The sequence below is a fragment of the Theropithecus gelada genome, chromosome 4 (genome assembly GCF_003255815.1).
Source record: "Theropithecus gelada isolate Dixy chromosome 4, Tgel_1.0, whole genome shotgun sequence".
Lineage (NCBI taxonomy): Eukaryota > Metazoa > Chordata > Mammalia > Primates > Cercopithecidae > Theropithecus > Theropithecus gelada.
Window position 1 is genome coordinate 4857791 of NC_037671.1, and position 16042 is coordinate 4873832.

The 16042-nt window shown below is 37.9% G+C and overlaps 1 protein-coding gene across 2 annotated transcripts in view; it reads right to left on the bottom strand.

Annotated features, from left to right (window-relative positions):
* GMDS (GDP-mannose 4,6-dehydratase) overlaps positions 1-16042 on the bottom strand; it is a 630071-nt gene that overhangs the window by 486513 nt on the left and 127516 nt on the right. For both annotated transcript variants that reach the window (XM_025382900.1, XM_025382899.1), the window contains exons 3-4: positions 11897-11984; positions 10189-10298 (exon numbers count right to left, since the gene is read on the bottom strand). In XM_025382900.1, coding sequence (XP_025238685.1) covers positions 10189-10298; positions 11897-11984 — 198 coding nt within the window. The remainder of the gene's footprint in view (positions 1-10188; positions 10299-11896; positions 11985-16042) is intronic.

The window sequence follows — 16042 nt, forward strand, 5'->3', positions numbered from 1 at the left end:
AATAACCGCATAATGGCTATCAACACAATATTCCTCTTCTCTGGTAAACAGTTCATTTTAATTATCAGCACTAGAACCATACACAAGTTGAGCTAATTTTTCAGGGTGCAGTATTTTCTAAAGAATTAATCTTCTAATGATAAACTTAACAGAGTTTTAACATGCCAAACCAAGACTTGAGGCATAGTTTCTTATAAATGAAGCAAATTGAAATTCATTGTGGATTACATTTTAAATTAACATTTCCAAACTATGAACATATTATGTCACTTTCTAAAAAGTAAAAGGGATACCTACTAATCATTCATCTTCGATGTTAGACATTTTTCAAAAAAACAGAAATTTGATACATTAAAACCATTTTCATATGATTTATTTCTTGCTGGCACTAGTAAGGTATCCAATTAATGATTTAAAGTAGAAAGTACCAGAAAAAATTCTTACACATTAAATTTTTTGAACTAGAAAAGGTTTCATTTTATTTTACTGTACCAACTTTAAGGATCCAACTTTAACAAAGCAAATTTTATAAACTCCACCTATATGTAAGGATAAAGTAGAAATCATATTTAATATCAAGCTTTACTATGTATTTTAAAAGAGGTATTAAGTTCAATTTTTTTAAATATACATACAAATTTTGGGGCTGGGGAGATACATTATGGTATTAAACAAAGTATCATTTATGTCTTCACCTTAATTTACGTAAATTACATACTGTAATTTAATTAAGAATCCTGGCCAGGCAAGGTGGCTCACACCTGTAATCCCACAGCACTTTGGGAGGCCAAGGCAGGTGCATCATCCAAGGTTAGGAGTCCAAGACCAGCCTGGCCAACATGGTGAAACCCCATCTCTACTAAAAATATAAAAATTAGCCAGGTGTGGTGGTGGGTGCCTGTAATACCAGCTACTGAGGCAGGAGAATTGCTTGAACTCAGGCAACAGAGGTTGCAGTGAGCCGACACAGTGTCACTGCACTCCAACCTGGGCAACAGAGCAAGACTCTGTCTCAAAAAGAAAAAGAAAAGAAAGAAAAAAGAAAGAAGAAAAGAAAAGAAAAGTTTTACTCACAATATATTTACTAGCTTACTCTTTGCCCACCATTTTTATAAATAGCATCTAGAAATTAATATTATGGTAAATATGTACAGTTAGCTATTTGCATTAATTTTAGCTTAATATATATAAAATAATGTTGCAATACTAAAATAATGCTACTTTGGATTTTATTTAGTAAACAAGCCACTATTTATAAATACATTAAGGGTAAAAAACCCAATAAGCATACCTTTGTGTGGTCTACTAATTAATTATGAGCAAAATTCCAAACATTATTAGCTGTTATCAAAATTACAATACCACCTAGATCTAATAAAACAGAACAATCTGTTTGAACAGGGAGAGGAGAGCTTTCATAGAGTGTTCTCTCTCATATAAATTCTTAATGGACTATAAAGGACTTTTTAAGTGGTTTTAGATTTGAATTCAATTGCTCAAATCTACAACAGGCTTCCAAGAAGAATTTGAGCCAGATGACACACAGGCACCCACCAACAGCATACACTCCTGCCTACCCTGATAAATACAAAGTCAAAAATGTTCAACTTCTTCCTAAGAACCATGGGAATAAACTAGTCATATTTAAAATAGTAGCATTTATTCATTATAAACCTAAACATGAAATTATAAAATGAAAAAGGTTTTGTATTGCAATTTCACCCTGTAACAAACAAAAGTGGCTACGAACTGTATTAAGTATCACAGAGGCTGTGTCCAAACAGGTAAAGGGACAACAGGACTGATCAGAAAGAAATGGGAGCTTATAGAACAAAAACAAACAAAACCATAATGTTACTTGGCCACAGAGGTTTGTTCCATCCACACCATCTATCCACGGCGATTGAAAGCATCCAGTCTTTGCTCCAAGCACCTACTCACTTTATCTGTAAGAGAGCTAATTCTTCTAGACGCAAAATGCACGACAGTATGCATGGATATTAGGTCTAAATGCAAACATACCTTATTAATCCACAGGCTTTCAAAGTTGTACTCACTGCTCTAAGCATTCTGCTCATAAGGAATCTTTATTATCTGAACATTCATAATTTGCTAACAAACAAGTGATTTGTGTTGCTCTGAGCACATCTAAAAATTACATATGACAAGATAACAATGAGTTTTAAAACTCGTATACTATCATAATAGCCTGTATCGATTCATAAATCTACTAAGCAAGATAAGTTATCTTCAGAGACCTAATATGGAGTTACAGTTTGTGTATACTAATACATGGACAAAAATGTATTTTCAGTAATAAAGCAGAAATATTTATCTTTAAATCTTAGAAAATAGGTTAATTCACATTATATTTATATAGCTGACAATTTCATTTAAAAATAAGTGTACAAATAGGAACAAGCTGCTCATTCTAACAACGTCTTCATTAAGAAATTGTAGCAATTATTATTTGCCTCCCATAGCTTTTAGGGAAACTAACTTACAAACCACCATGGTGTAGATATTCAAAATTTTAAATTTTATATTGAATTAAATTGTACTACCCTAACCAAAAAGGTGATTATCATTCCTGATGAGTTAGTACTGTGGATTTCTGTTTTCCTTATATATTAATTTTATGTTAGTATCACTGATGTGCTAACACTGCACCTGGCATTGTTGAATTTGGGGATCTTCTAGCTATTCAAATACTCTTTCAAATGGTATTAATTATAACCAGTTCCCTCCAACAAGGAAAGAACAATGTTTTAAACTCAAACCTACTGCACCAAAACTTCATTTCACTGTAGTAAACAGTGGGAATGACAAGAGAGGTCGAATATAAAGCATCAGAGTCCTGTGGTATCTTCCCCTCATAGTTCAACAATATTGCCCGCCTCGGTCTTCTGAGCTTAGCAGTGTGACAGGAAGACTGAGTGGCATCATATCTGGGGTTGGAGGCTAGGTAGCGTGTGGCTGCTTATCAACTGCAAGTCCAGGTGAGCACCTGTGAAATAAGCGCTTAAGCTGGCTCTGTGCCAAAATCTCTGCCACTTGAGAATTTTAGCGCCCATCTGTTAAAAAGCAAAGGATCCAAAACATCACTTTTTCCTTGAGAATATGTCATAACAAGTTAACATTTTGGTGGCAGGAAATACAGTTATTTGAATGGGGAAGACATTCTTGCAATCATTTCAAACAGCAGCTAAGGCAAATGACAGGCCTCCGTCCCAGGCAGAAACAGCAAAGACGATATGTTGACCATGTAACCTGAGCCCACCCATTTCTCCACATAATTTGCCTCAAGTTAGACTGAACTGTGAGCAGGCAGCACACTGGGACTGAAGGGAAGGAGGACACATAGAGGCCAACGTGCATTTCCTTTCCCCCGTGCCCACTGCATTCACTGCTTGCCTACTTCATCAGGACTTGGGATGGTGAGAGTCCAATCCCAGGAGAGGTATTATTGGAGATAGGATGGTCAGGGGGCCTTACTGAGAAGCTGATGCTTAAGTTTGAGTGTAGTTAAGGGAATGAGACAAGTAGGTATCTAGGGAAAAAGAGTTACAGTCAAGTCCACATACACAGGACCACAGGTAGAATCACGTCTTAAGGAAACAGAGCCTAAGGCATGTGCTTGCTGCATGGATGAGAAAACAGAAGCATAAAAAGGCTAAGTGCCCTCTCAGGGTTGTGCAGTGAGCATGTGACGTGACCAGGATTTTAAGCCACAGAAAAGTCCAAGACGCAAGGTCTGGTGTGGACCCTGGAAGTTTTAGAGTTGTCCCAGGAACTGTGATGTGTACCCCTGATTTGATAACCTTGCCTGGTCCATAGTTTCTTGTGAGAACATTCCTCTCTTCTGCCCCATGGCAGTCGTCTATTCCAGTAGCGGCCATAACGTCTCCCCCCTGCATCCTCTGGGCACAGGGCCTGGTAAACAGCCGATGGCTGCATTCACGTGTTAACTCACTGAATGCTAATATGCAATTGTATGGGCCACAGGCCAGGCCCTCACACAAGTTTAAGGATGTTCTAACAGTTTCTCTTTACTTCTAACAGCAATAGCTATGCTCCCTGCCTACTCCTTACTTTCCTGCTCTACTGACACCTCCCTGTGAGGCTCCCCAGGGTCCAAAATAAATACATGAATGAGCAAGAACACAGAAGAACAGTCCCTCTCTGCTGTTTGCTCTGGGTTTTTAATAGGTTACCCCCTATCCTTACTATAATTACACAGTAAAGGGCCATGCTGTTGCAATTTTGTTTTGTTCTATAATTGGGTTAGTCAGGCACTAACCAGATGTTCAACTACAGACTCCCACCCTTCCCCAACCACCCTTCCCCACCATCATGCAATTCTCCCAATGTATTTGTTCACCCACCCCCTTCCCTCATTTAGAACAGCCCCAAGAGGTTCAGGCTTCCTGGTGATGAATATGGGGGTCAGCTATTAAGGTATGGATTTCAACTCTCAGAACCTCCAGGAAAACGTCTCTGGAGATGACAATTTTTTAGCTTAGGTAATTCAGTTGCTTGGGCCCTTTCCCAGGGGCCACAGATTTAATTCCCATGACTATTTTTATTCCCACCACCATTCCTTTAATTAGCTTTTCTGTCTCATCCCTCCTCGATTCTAACTTGGTGTCAGGTCACTACTTGGGCCCCTTGACTCACAATCAACTCTGCTTCCTGACTGGTGTCCCAAGCTTAAAGTCCCGCGAGGAGGAGCGTTTAGACTCAAGCCCTTGGGGCTTCCACAGAGTCTGCTAACTTGTCCCACACAACTGTGAGAGGAAATCTCAGCTCCTGCCACATGGTCATGCCCCAGTGTACCTCCCAGGCACTCATGCCTCCTAGCAGTCCTGAAACAAAATTAAACAAATAACTTACACAGAGACTTGAAAAGGAAAGTAATACAGATATTTAAAGGGTTAGAAAAGGAATAGAAAGTATGGAGTTATTCAATCTGAGTAACAGAAAGTGGAAGAAAGACATACTCATGGTTTGTAACACTGAGAAATAATTTGAAAATCCTTTTCAAAACTAAAACAAAAGACTAAGTGACTTTCTGTCTCCACTAAAGACACATTCCACGATGGAATAACTGTCGTTTCTTTGAGAAAAATCAAGGCAATTCCAACATGGCACTGTGAGACAAAGGAAAGAAATACTGCACCAGGTTCACTGTAGAAAGATCTCACCAACACCACTACTTTGAAAATGACATTAAGATTATTAAAGAAGCTGCAAGAAATGGGGGACAAACCGAAAATCAGGACAGCAATTAAACAATTAAGAAACACTATTATACAGCAAAAAATACACAAACCAACCAACCACACAACCACAACAAAAAAGCAGTTTCTCAAAACGTTTTCTCCATCAAATGGGCAGGACTACAAATTGGATAATTTGTTCCTACTTGGATGATGTCATCATGCTAGGTTTAACTTCTTTTAATAACTAGTACATTTCAGTCATCTCTCACTTTCTCCCACATAAGATCAAACCAGCCTTTCAGTGACCTACTTCATGAGTCATCATTTTTCTGTTTATGATTCAGAAAAATGTCTTCAGTCAGTATTTCCCAGACTGCTGTGGGTTTATTCCAAGAACCAATTTCATCTTCATTGGTTTCCTACAGGAAACCAGACCAACTTCCTATTAGTTTATTTTCCTTACTTTTAGCATATACCCCAGCCCACATCAAATTAACTGGAAGTGAGAGTGATAGGAGACTTTACTCTGTACAAACAGAAGCCAACACAAACAATACCCAGTCTAGAAGTCACGGATTCAAATTAAATGCAAATATGTGCTAATATTAGAACCTTTTTTCAAAACGACACCAAACCAAATAACAAGAAATTTAATTAATCTTATGGCAAACATTACACTATCAGAAGTAACTTTTTTGTCTGAATATATCTATGAATACAATAAATTCTACAAAGCTGATTAATACAGAGAAATTAACTATAAGAAACAAAATACGTATTTTTTTCATCCTAATTCCTTCCCTAACAAGCTACTAGAAAAAAAGCAAACAACTGCAACCCGCCATGGAGAGCCTTGGAGAGGTGAGGGAACACAGCAGCATGCCGCCAGCAAGGCAGGTGAGCAGTCTGTGCTCACACAGCGCCATCATCCCAAGCCCCTTCCCCACGCCTGCTCTGGCCATGATTAAGCCTGCCCACAGATCACAGCATAAACAGTGGTATGGAACAAGGGATTTTGAAGGACATTCTAAGAGGCACTTGTACTCATACTAAGTACTCAAGAAGTATTTATTATCTCAGACTATGTACTATTCAGAAAAAGAGGTTTCTGAATATCAAGAACTTTGATACAAACATATATCAAATTCTCTTTCCATTCTTATAATATCTGACTGCAGACATAGTTTTGGGCTTTAAAAGCTCATTAAGTCATTAACTAGTAAGTAACAGGATTATTTTACATCAAACTCAAAAACCTACACATTAAAAGGAGAAGTTATAAGAAGAAAGGATTTAAGGAACACATTCTATATGGATAAATCAAGAAACCTGAAACACAAGAACAAGGGTTCTCCAAGTGTGGTTCCCAGACCAGGGACAGCATCATCTGGACACATCCTAAAAATGCAAGTTCTAAGACCCCACCCTAGACCTAAAGAATCAAGGATTCTGAAGAGAGGCCTGACAACCCACACATGATGCTGCAAGCTTTATCTATCATATCCTCTCTTGTCCCTCTACATAAAAATTTCTGGAAAAAATGCATTCAACTTGCATTTCCCTTATAACCTCTCAACTTCTAAACCCTCGGAACACTGGCCAAGTTCATCTGTCGCATCACTAAAATGTTCCTTTAAAAAGTAACAAATCCTCGCGGACCTAACTGGCAAGGCCGGTGACTCTTCCTGGTCCTCATTCTCCTAGCCCCATCCCCTCTTGCTTACACGGACCTAATTTCTTGACTGCCATGGCACAATCCCACCCTCTGCCCACTCGACTTCTGTCATCAGCCCTACTCATCCTCATCCCACCCTCTCACTAGCAGCATGTTTCCAAGATTCAGTCTTCAGTCCTCTACCCATCTTTCTCCAGTTACTACTTGGCATCATGAAGACTTCAAGAGCTGGCCGGGCGCGGGGGCTCACGCCTGTAATCCCAGCACTATGGGAGGCCGAGGAGGGCGGATCCCGAGGTCAGGAGATTGAGACCATCCAGGCTAACACAGTGAAACCCTGTCTCTACTAAAAAGATAAAAAATTAGCTGGGCGAGGTGGTGGGCGCCTGTAGTCCCAGCTACTGAGGCTAAGGCAGGAGAATGGCAGGAACCCGGGAGGCGGAGCTTGCAGTGAGCCGAGATCGTGCCACCGCACTCCAGCCTGGGCGGCAGAGCGAGACTCCGTCTCAAAAAAAAAAAAAAAAAAAAAAAGATTTCAAGAGCTGAATATACACGTCTGTACCCTAGATCTCTCTCAAAACTCACAGCATATTTTAAGCTACTTTATAACCTGCTTCCCTTGAATGTCCTTCAAGTAATGCCAGTAAAATGTTTCCAAAAGGGAACTTATTTCTCCAATCCCACTCCGAAAGTTCCTCCTTGAATGTTGGTTTCTAGTACTGGTTCCACTGACCATCTGGTCCCCTGGTCACTGGAGCCCTGGGTTTCCCTCTTCTCTAGTGACCACATCAGTGCATAGAGAAGTCAGTTCCACCTGGCATCCTGTTTCGTTCCTCACTCCCACCCCCATTTCTAGTGACACCATTCTCATCCAGCAACTTCCTACCTCTTCTTAAGCCCTACCTCTAGACTCTTACCTCTAAAAGTCATCACTGAATGTATCTCCCCCCATTCAAAACATGGGTAGGCTGCCCAGGCACAGCCCAACTTCCTACCTGGCCTTACCTCACATTTCTCCTCATATTGGTTCTGCTCAGCTCATCTAGAATGTTCATGATGCTGCAAACATGTCCCAAGTTTTCTCACTTCTCTTTGGCTCATATTACCACCCCCATTTCAACTATTAGTTTCCCAGTATGTCTGTAATGGTCCTCCCTATACCTCAACACTAGAGCCAGTGTCAATTCCACCTTGCACTATTCATAATTGTCTCAGACGGAAGTTCTCTCTTACCCTCCTCTAAAGAATCAGACATTTGTGCGAATCACCCCTACTAAAGTTGAAACTCCCATAGCAGAAGTGTATCTGACACATCTTTTTGTGTGTACTATGCATGATACCTTGCATGACGTATGCACTCAGTAAATATTTGTTGGAAGATTAAACGACCTTACAAACCAAAATTCTCACTAAGAGTACCATTTCTGCCCATTAACTAACCATTAAGAAAAGCAGCCAAAATACAATAAAAACAGATAAACTTCACATGCGTAGCAATGTAGAGGGAATCAACTCAAATTGCCTATGATTTCTATTACTTACGGTACAACCACACCAGAATGATAACAAAACACTATCATGATAACTACAACTAAGAAAACCAACTATAACACATTTCTGAACTATAAATATGTTTTGGAGAAAGGAAACAATCAGCCCATTTAATACTAAAATGACAAGGGGAAGGTCTTCTATAAATAAACCTTTATAAACATTTTCTGCATCTTTGATTACAATTTTTAGCTCCTACAGGTGATAAACTATCTATGATTACAAAGGAAACTTCTTAATCTAAAGGAAACTGAATAACAGAATGTTCATTCCAAAACATTCTGTTTTGTCTGGAAGATACTCTCATGGCTGATCAGGAAGGTCAAGAAGCAGCCAGATGAATTATAATGTGGAAGACAGACTGACTACCTCAATTAGGGAAAAATAAAGTCTTCATTCCTGGAATGATAAAAAGTCACCGCTTCTCTATAGGAAAGAAGGGATGCAACTTCTCAAGCACAGTATGCATGAAAGACTTTCCAAAATGAAAAAAACACACGGAGAATCATTTAGAAAAATAGCTCTGCTGTAACCTCAAGACCCTGATACCTTTCACAGACTTGGGTGAAAGTCTGAATATAGAACAGAATCATCACAGATTAAGAAAAGAAAAATGTTTTTTCATAGACAACACAGATATGAGGTATCTTTATTCATCAATATGTAGCCATCCTTCAAGGTTAACGTTTGAAAGAGATATGTATAATGAAGACTGACAATCAGTTATAAGATTGAGTTTATTGCTATGTTTCTCTATGTTCTCCACTTGGTTTCATTTTATCTAGTTCATGATTTCTTCCTTCAACAAGCAGAGGTATATAGAATAGGCATTTAGCTTCCATTCTATGCAAAATTGGGATACAGAAAAATAGCCAATCACCTAAGAAAAACTTTCTGAGATAAGAGTCCTGTACTTGTTCATTAAATAGCAACAACAACAACAAAAAAGATACTCATAGATTTTCTGGACTTTTGGGGGGCTTTTATAACTTAAGAGTTACTTGCTTTTATTTCTAAGGTCCACTAACCATCCTGACTGAACAAGTATCTAAATAGAACTCCTATCATTTGTGGCTTCAGATTTCACTTATTCCTTTGAGCAGGAGGACACAGCAACAAAAACTTGAATTAAGCAGATCACTAGAACCCTAAGGATGGGCCTGTGATGTTTACCGTGATTCCTTCCACAGTGCGAATAGAGGGGAAATTCCATATTGGCTATATCACACTGAGGAGGAGGGAGACTAAAAAGCTTTCTTCCAATGATTTTCACTATTCACAATTAAAAAGTTAATTCAGCTAATTTTAACATATTATTGGGACTCAAAAATATTCTCTCAGCCAGTAATTCAGTCACTACCAAAAACTGATATTGAAATAAAGGTTTTACTTAGTTATATCTTCCAACATTTTAACAAAACATTTAATTCACAATCTGTTATTTGAAATGGCAAAAAACACATCCATGGGGCTCACGGCTACAGGGAACAACCCAAAATAAACAAATACTGCTATTTCAATATTAGTGGTAAGGTTTTATTATATTGTTCAATAAAAGACAAGAGACTTTTAAAAAATCTATGAGTACTTCAATTAGGATTAATACTCAAACTAACACTGACAATTCAACTTGAAGACTAAGACCGGTGATTATATTACTGTACTGAGAAGCAACAGACACAAGTAAAATACAGACCACCACAGAAACATAGCCAGAGAAATCATAATGAAAATGCTTACTTTGACATGGCTCTGGGCTCCAAGGTTGTAGATCTCCGTAGGCTTTACTTCATTAATGATCTTCACAAGGCAGGTACTGTCAGTGAGATCGCCATAGTGCAACTTCATGTCTTCAGGATACAAAAACATACCATTAGATAGAGAAAAGCAACATAAGCTCAATTTTTTAAAATATCAAAATTGATGTGCATATCTGGAAAGTCTGAAAACCAGGGTCAAAATGGAAATGCTGTACTGATGGTTCTGGAGTAGCAGAATATAACTGTAATCTTTAACCTAAATAATAGAAAGATAGCTACATAACGCCTATGTCTGTAAAAGATTTTGGTAGTAAACTCAGAGAAACTTTTTTTAAAGCATAGTATCATGAACATACTATACAATAACATATCTTAGGGCTCCAGGTGGTTGTAAGATGTGTTCTATAAGAATGAGATTCAAAAAAAGAAAACATTGTGATAACATGTATACCATCTAAAGAAATCTATAACACTGATGATGATGAAGATGACTCTGTTTTCTTTAGACACTTTTATCTAGTAATTTTTAAGTACCTTATAAACATCCATCCGTAGGCCCTGCATGAATGCCTGATGTGGTGACATAACTGGTTAAAGGACAACTAGCCTATTTGACCTCCTAAATCTAAACAGATCCTTACACTGACTTCATTATACAAGAATTTGACACATGTGGAAGGGTGATTTACTAACTTGATATTGTCATCATTTTTACATAATATTGATCTACATCTAGATCCAATGGCACGCCTGCTCTGACCTTTGCACAAAAACATGAGTTTCAAAGACAATGCACTTAATGACTTAAAGTGGAAAGCCTTTTACTGGAGACTACTGCACCATCTTCCTGATGCTGTCACTATCTATACAAGTAACCCAAACCTTCAAATATGCAGGGGTTGAGGGGTGAACACAAAACCATATATGGTTTACAAGCTGAGTGTATTGTCCTTGCTGGCTGGAAAAACTGGCCACATAATGCAGGCTGAACTTGGAGTTAAAATCCCTGTGTCCTGGTGCCAGCTCTGCCTCCTTCACAGTGTGCAACCTCAGAAAATTCATAACCTCTCTATCTCCATTTCCTCAACTATAAAATGCTCTCTGGGTCTCCCTATCCTCCTCAGGAGTTGCCATAAGTTCAAACAAGAAAACATTCAGCTTGTGCTATATAAACTGTACAGCTACATACAGACAAATTAACAAAAGCAGCAAAACAACTGCAAATACTGACAATGACAGTAATTTGGAACATTTTGATTGCCATTTATTTGGGCCTATCTTCACAAATCATTTTTAAAAATAATTAAATGTACAAAGATTGTTTAAGTTGATTAAATTGGACCAAATATAAAAAGTGGGTCAGTGCACTGTAAGTATGGAACTGCTCTTACTTGAAGGAATAAGGACACGTGCAGAGGGGTGATCAAAGGCATGCCCTTCCTTGGTCTCTCTAAGCCATCTACTCCACAGCCTTCTAACACCCAAACCATCATGACACTATGGCCTAGGGCAGTGAGTAGAGAAGATTTTCAACATATGTAAATCGTATTCACTGCAGTAATTCATGCATAAATAACTGTGACTTGTTGGGCACTGACAAAAATGATATTTGAAAACACCTTATCTGAATATAGGAACATCTGAAAATACATTATAGAAAGAGATTCTAGAAAAAGAAAATCACTTACTTCCTTCAATGTGAGCCTGGGGATTCTTATACAGATGCTCAATTCGACCCGTATTAAATGAACTGGACCGCCGTACAATTCCATGGACCTGAGTTTTTACAGTGTGGAAAGATAAATGTGCAATGAGGACTAATAAACGACTTCTTTAGCTAATGTTTAGCTTTATGAAAAAAATGATTTCTAAGCATCATTTTAAATTATTAGAAATAGTCCCACTGCTTACTTTCCCCCCAACCACTGTCCACCAGCTACCAACATCCTACCTCTGTCTTTCCCCAGTGATTTTACTGCCAATCTCAACAAACGTAATCAGGTAATTATGTGACTTCATGCTTAGTTGTAGATACTCAAACATCTCCTTTTCCAAACACACACACTTACAGCCTAACTGCTGACAAAAATATCTCTTCCATTTGAAACTGAAGACAGACCATGTGAGGCCATATCGGTAAAACGGCGTTTGTAGCCTGCTTAACACAGAGCACAAGGCCATCACATCTTCTCAGTGTCCTCAGAGCTTGCATTTTGCATCTACTGTATGTATTTCTGGAGCCACAGACATAATCAGAGAGCAGATGTTATTATGCAGCTAAGTAGAAAAGACAGAAAGCTAAAGAGCATGGGTAAGAGACAACATTTATGTACTACTCGATTTAAGACCTAAAGAAAACTCAAACGAAGAGAGGATTTTTAAAATTTTTTTATCTTGACTTAACCATAGGTGGGGGGCGGGGTGAAAGTTGATAGAACAGGAATGTAATGCATACTTGCCTGATACTGAAGAAAAGACTATTTGTGTATGAAACATAGGAGAAATTGTTCCAGACCTGGTCCCACTTCCTTCTCATGTCAAGATTGCTCCCTTTGTGCTGCCAATGCTAACACCAGCTTATGTCACCAGCTGCCCTAGTTCCAGTTCTACTGGTGGCAGTTTTAATCCTTGACTTATTTTAGAAGTGTTCCTTCTTATGTTGAAAAGTTCATTTGCAGCTGAATATACTTCTATATTTTAACTCAATCGTTTCTATTTCAAACCAAAATTAATCCTTGGTATGACTCAAACATTCCAAATATGCAGGTAAATTATAAGAATATAAGACTTTCTTTCAAACAGAAAGAAATGTCATAATTTTAAATGGCATACATGAGAAATTGACTTCTGCGAAAGATACAACACACCCACAATTAATAATTCTGTTGGTGAGCTGCTTTGGGAGAAAAGCACTCATCAACATTATTTTCCAAAAGAACGAAACCCAAGAGAAGTTAGTAAACATGAAAGTATTTTGGGAAAGGAACTTCACAAACTTGGTTGACATTTGAGGAGGCAAACATTCAACCTTAGGAAGCATTAAATTGAGATCTGGCTATACATATCTACTTCCTAATTTAGACATGGAGAAAACACTAGTATTAAGCTTATCTGTTCTACTTCATGATCTCCAATTTTTCAGGTTGCTAGTTAATTGTAAAGTTGAACTGCTCTACAAACTCAATTTTAACAAAAAGTATGTATTTCACATATATACTTATACATAGCAAAACTTGCGTTTACTATCAAAGTTACTTCTGAAATAGATTTCTCAGATGTAAATTCTGTTTTATTAAATAGAAAAGAATGTCTATGTTCTAAAAACAGTAATTTAACTTTGACAGTGAAAAGAATAACAATAGTGTTATTTAGGCTATCTTCTCTAGATTGCTGGATTCTGGGGAAGTCACATATTCCAGCAGCCCAAAATATAGAGAGATGCCATTTATTAATATGTATTCATTACATATAAATATAAAAAGCTTTGACAAAAATATGAAATGATTTTGATGCATTCCATGTAAAATGCAGACAACTACACGAAGTCACAGCCAATCACAACCAAGACTTTACTGTCACGTTAAAAATCAAAAGCATTAAGCACTGGTTGCTTTTTTTTTCAAATCAAGTGTTTTAATTTCCTCTAACTCCCACCATTTGGTATGTGTACACACGGAAAGAAAGACCTGCCAAATGCTTAATCCATGACAGCAGGTATTATTCTAAGAACTAATGAAAGCTAGGTCTGTCTGCTTCTGAGACAGGTGAAATACAGACTTCAACACAAGCCAAAATGTGTGCAAACTGCATAATCTAGTTAAGAATTTGAGATTAGCGGCTTTCTCTTTACAGAAGGGATGTAGATAGAGCTTTTTGTTTGTTTTTATAAGGATTTTGGGAGAAAAAGATATGAGGTATTAGGAACCAAACTGAAAAGATAAAAGAGCTGAATCTGGCTTTATATAAACTTAATCAAAATCATTACAAAATTATAGTAGTTAAGACACAAAATATAATTCTGAAACACTGAGGTCTTATAATAAATGAAAATGAGTTTTTTGACAAATTTCATGTCCCACTTAACAAGGTGATAAAAAGAAAAATTTCAAGTTCTTTCCATTTAAAACAAAGTTGGTTTAACTTCAAAATCCACAGTCAGATCAGAAAATAACAGAAATGCTTTATTATTTATTAATTATGATCAAGAAAATGGAAAATTATTATCACTGAATTTCAAATTCTTAGTGTCTAGATTTCTCTTGGAGGCAAGGATGACTCCCAGGGATGGTTAATGTCACTCACCTTTTGAAAAGTACAGATTATTTAAGTAATATCAATAGTTAACACTTACACAGCAACAATCATGTACTAGACACTGTTCTCTGTATGTATTAAATGACTTAATCATCACAACAATCTTACTATAATAATACTGGTCCCATTCCATGAATGAGGACATTGCCTGAGATAACATAGCTAGTAAGCGGCAATGTTAAAGAACATAGACTCGGTCAACCCTGCCAACACTCAGTATAGTTTCAAAATGAAATCCATAAAAGCTTCACCTTTTTTCTAATCAAAGTATAAAGGCTTCTGGGATAACAACCCAGAGGAAAAATAGTTAAAGGATTCTCATAGATTAAGAAAGTATAGCAACTCCATGTTCTAACAAAAAATCTCCCAGAGATAACAATCGGACTATCCCTACATCCATTTCTTTTCTATGCTGATCCTTCATGTCACCATTTACCTATTATTTATTTTAAATTCTGATACATTGTGTTGTAGCTGTTACTAAGTTATTCAATACAGATTTGTCATATAGTCCCAGATTTTAGCTTTTAAAGGGTTCAACATTGTCTTTACTTCTCTGGTTTTCCTCTGTACTTAGTGCAAAATGGGTACAAAAGTGTGTTGTTGGTTTATCTGCTAACAGTGGTGCTGGAAACACACTTGGAACTAGAACGCACTTTCATAAAAAGCTTCATTTCTGTCAATCCTCCGTTTTCTCTTATGACAGGAAGAAATGCAAACAGCTCCAGCATTCTAGGCAACAGAACATGCCTGCTACTCAGGAATGCTGATTAACGAATCCAACTAAAGAGCCGATTAAAGATCCGTGTCCACTGGCTTGTCCACATTAGACCGCATGTCACTCTGCCAGCTCCGTATCAATAAGCCCATGAGTCCCACAGAACTCCACTGGGCTAAGCATTTTCCACGTACTGTCTTATCTAATCTCCGCAACCACCTCCGGAGATAGGTGTGCTTATCACCCCATTTACAGAAAAGGCAACTAAGTTTCAGAGGGGTCGAGTGACTTGCACAGGGTCACGGAGCCTGCAAGTGGCAGAGGAAGAGTGAGACACAGGTGTCCAGTGCCCAGCCTGAGGCTCCTTTGCCACAGCGAGCTAACCACCTTGTCCACCCCTCTGGCTCTGTACTGACAACAGGGATAAAGGAGAATGATCCTCTGCACTTCAGCAATGTGTAGAATTAAGTGTATAAAGTATCAAAGAGTGATTGTCCATAAAACCCAACAATTTTTGGGTTTCCTCATTATGAGATGACACCTTTAAGTAATAAAGAATGAATGAGTGTTACATCCATTCTCCTTATGCTCTCCTTAACATTTAATCCTGAGCAAAATTCAAGCAACAACATTTAAACCTGTCATTTTAAACTTCTAAATTAAGGCTTTTCTCAGTGAGAAGTAACCCTTCACTTTTTCACTTCAAACGGTTCATTCAGAGATGTGGATTTCAGTGGCCCCATTTGATGGCGAGGCCCCACGGCTTCAGGAATCTAAATGTGCGTGAGGTGATACAAAGTGA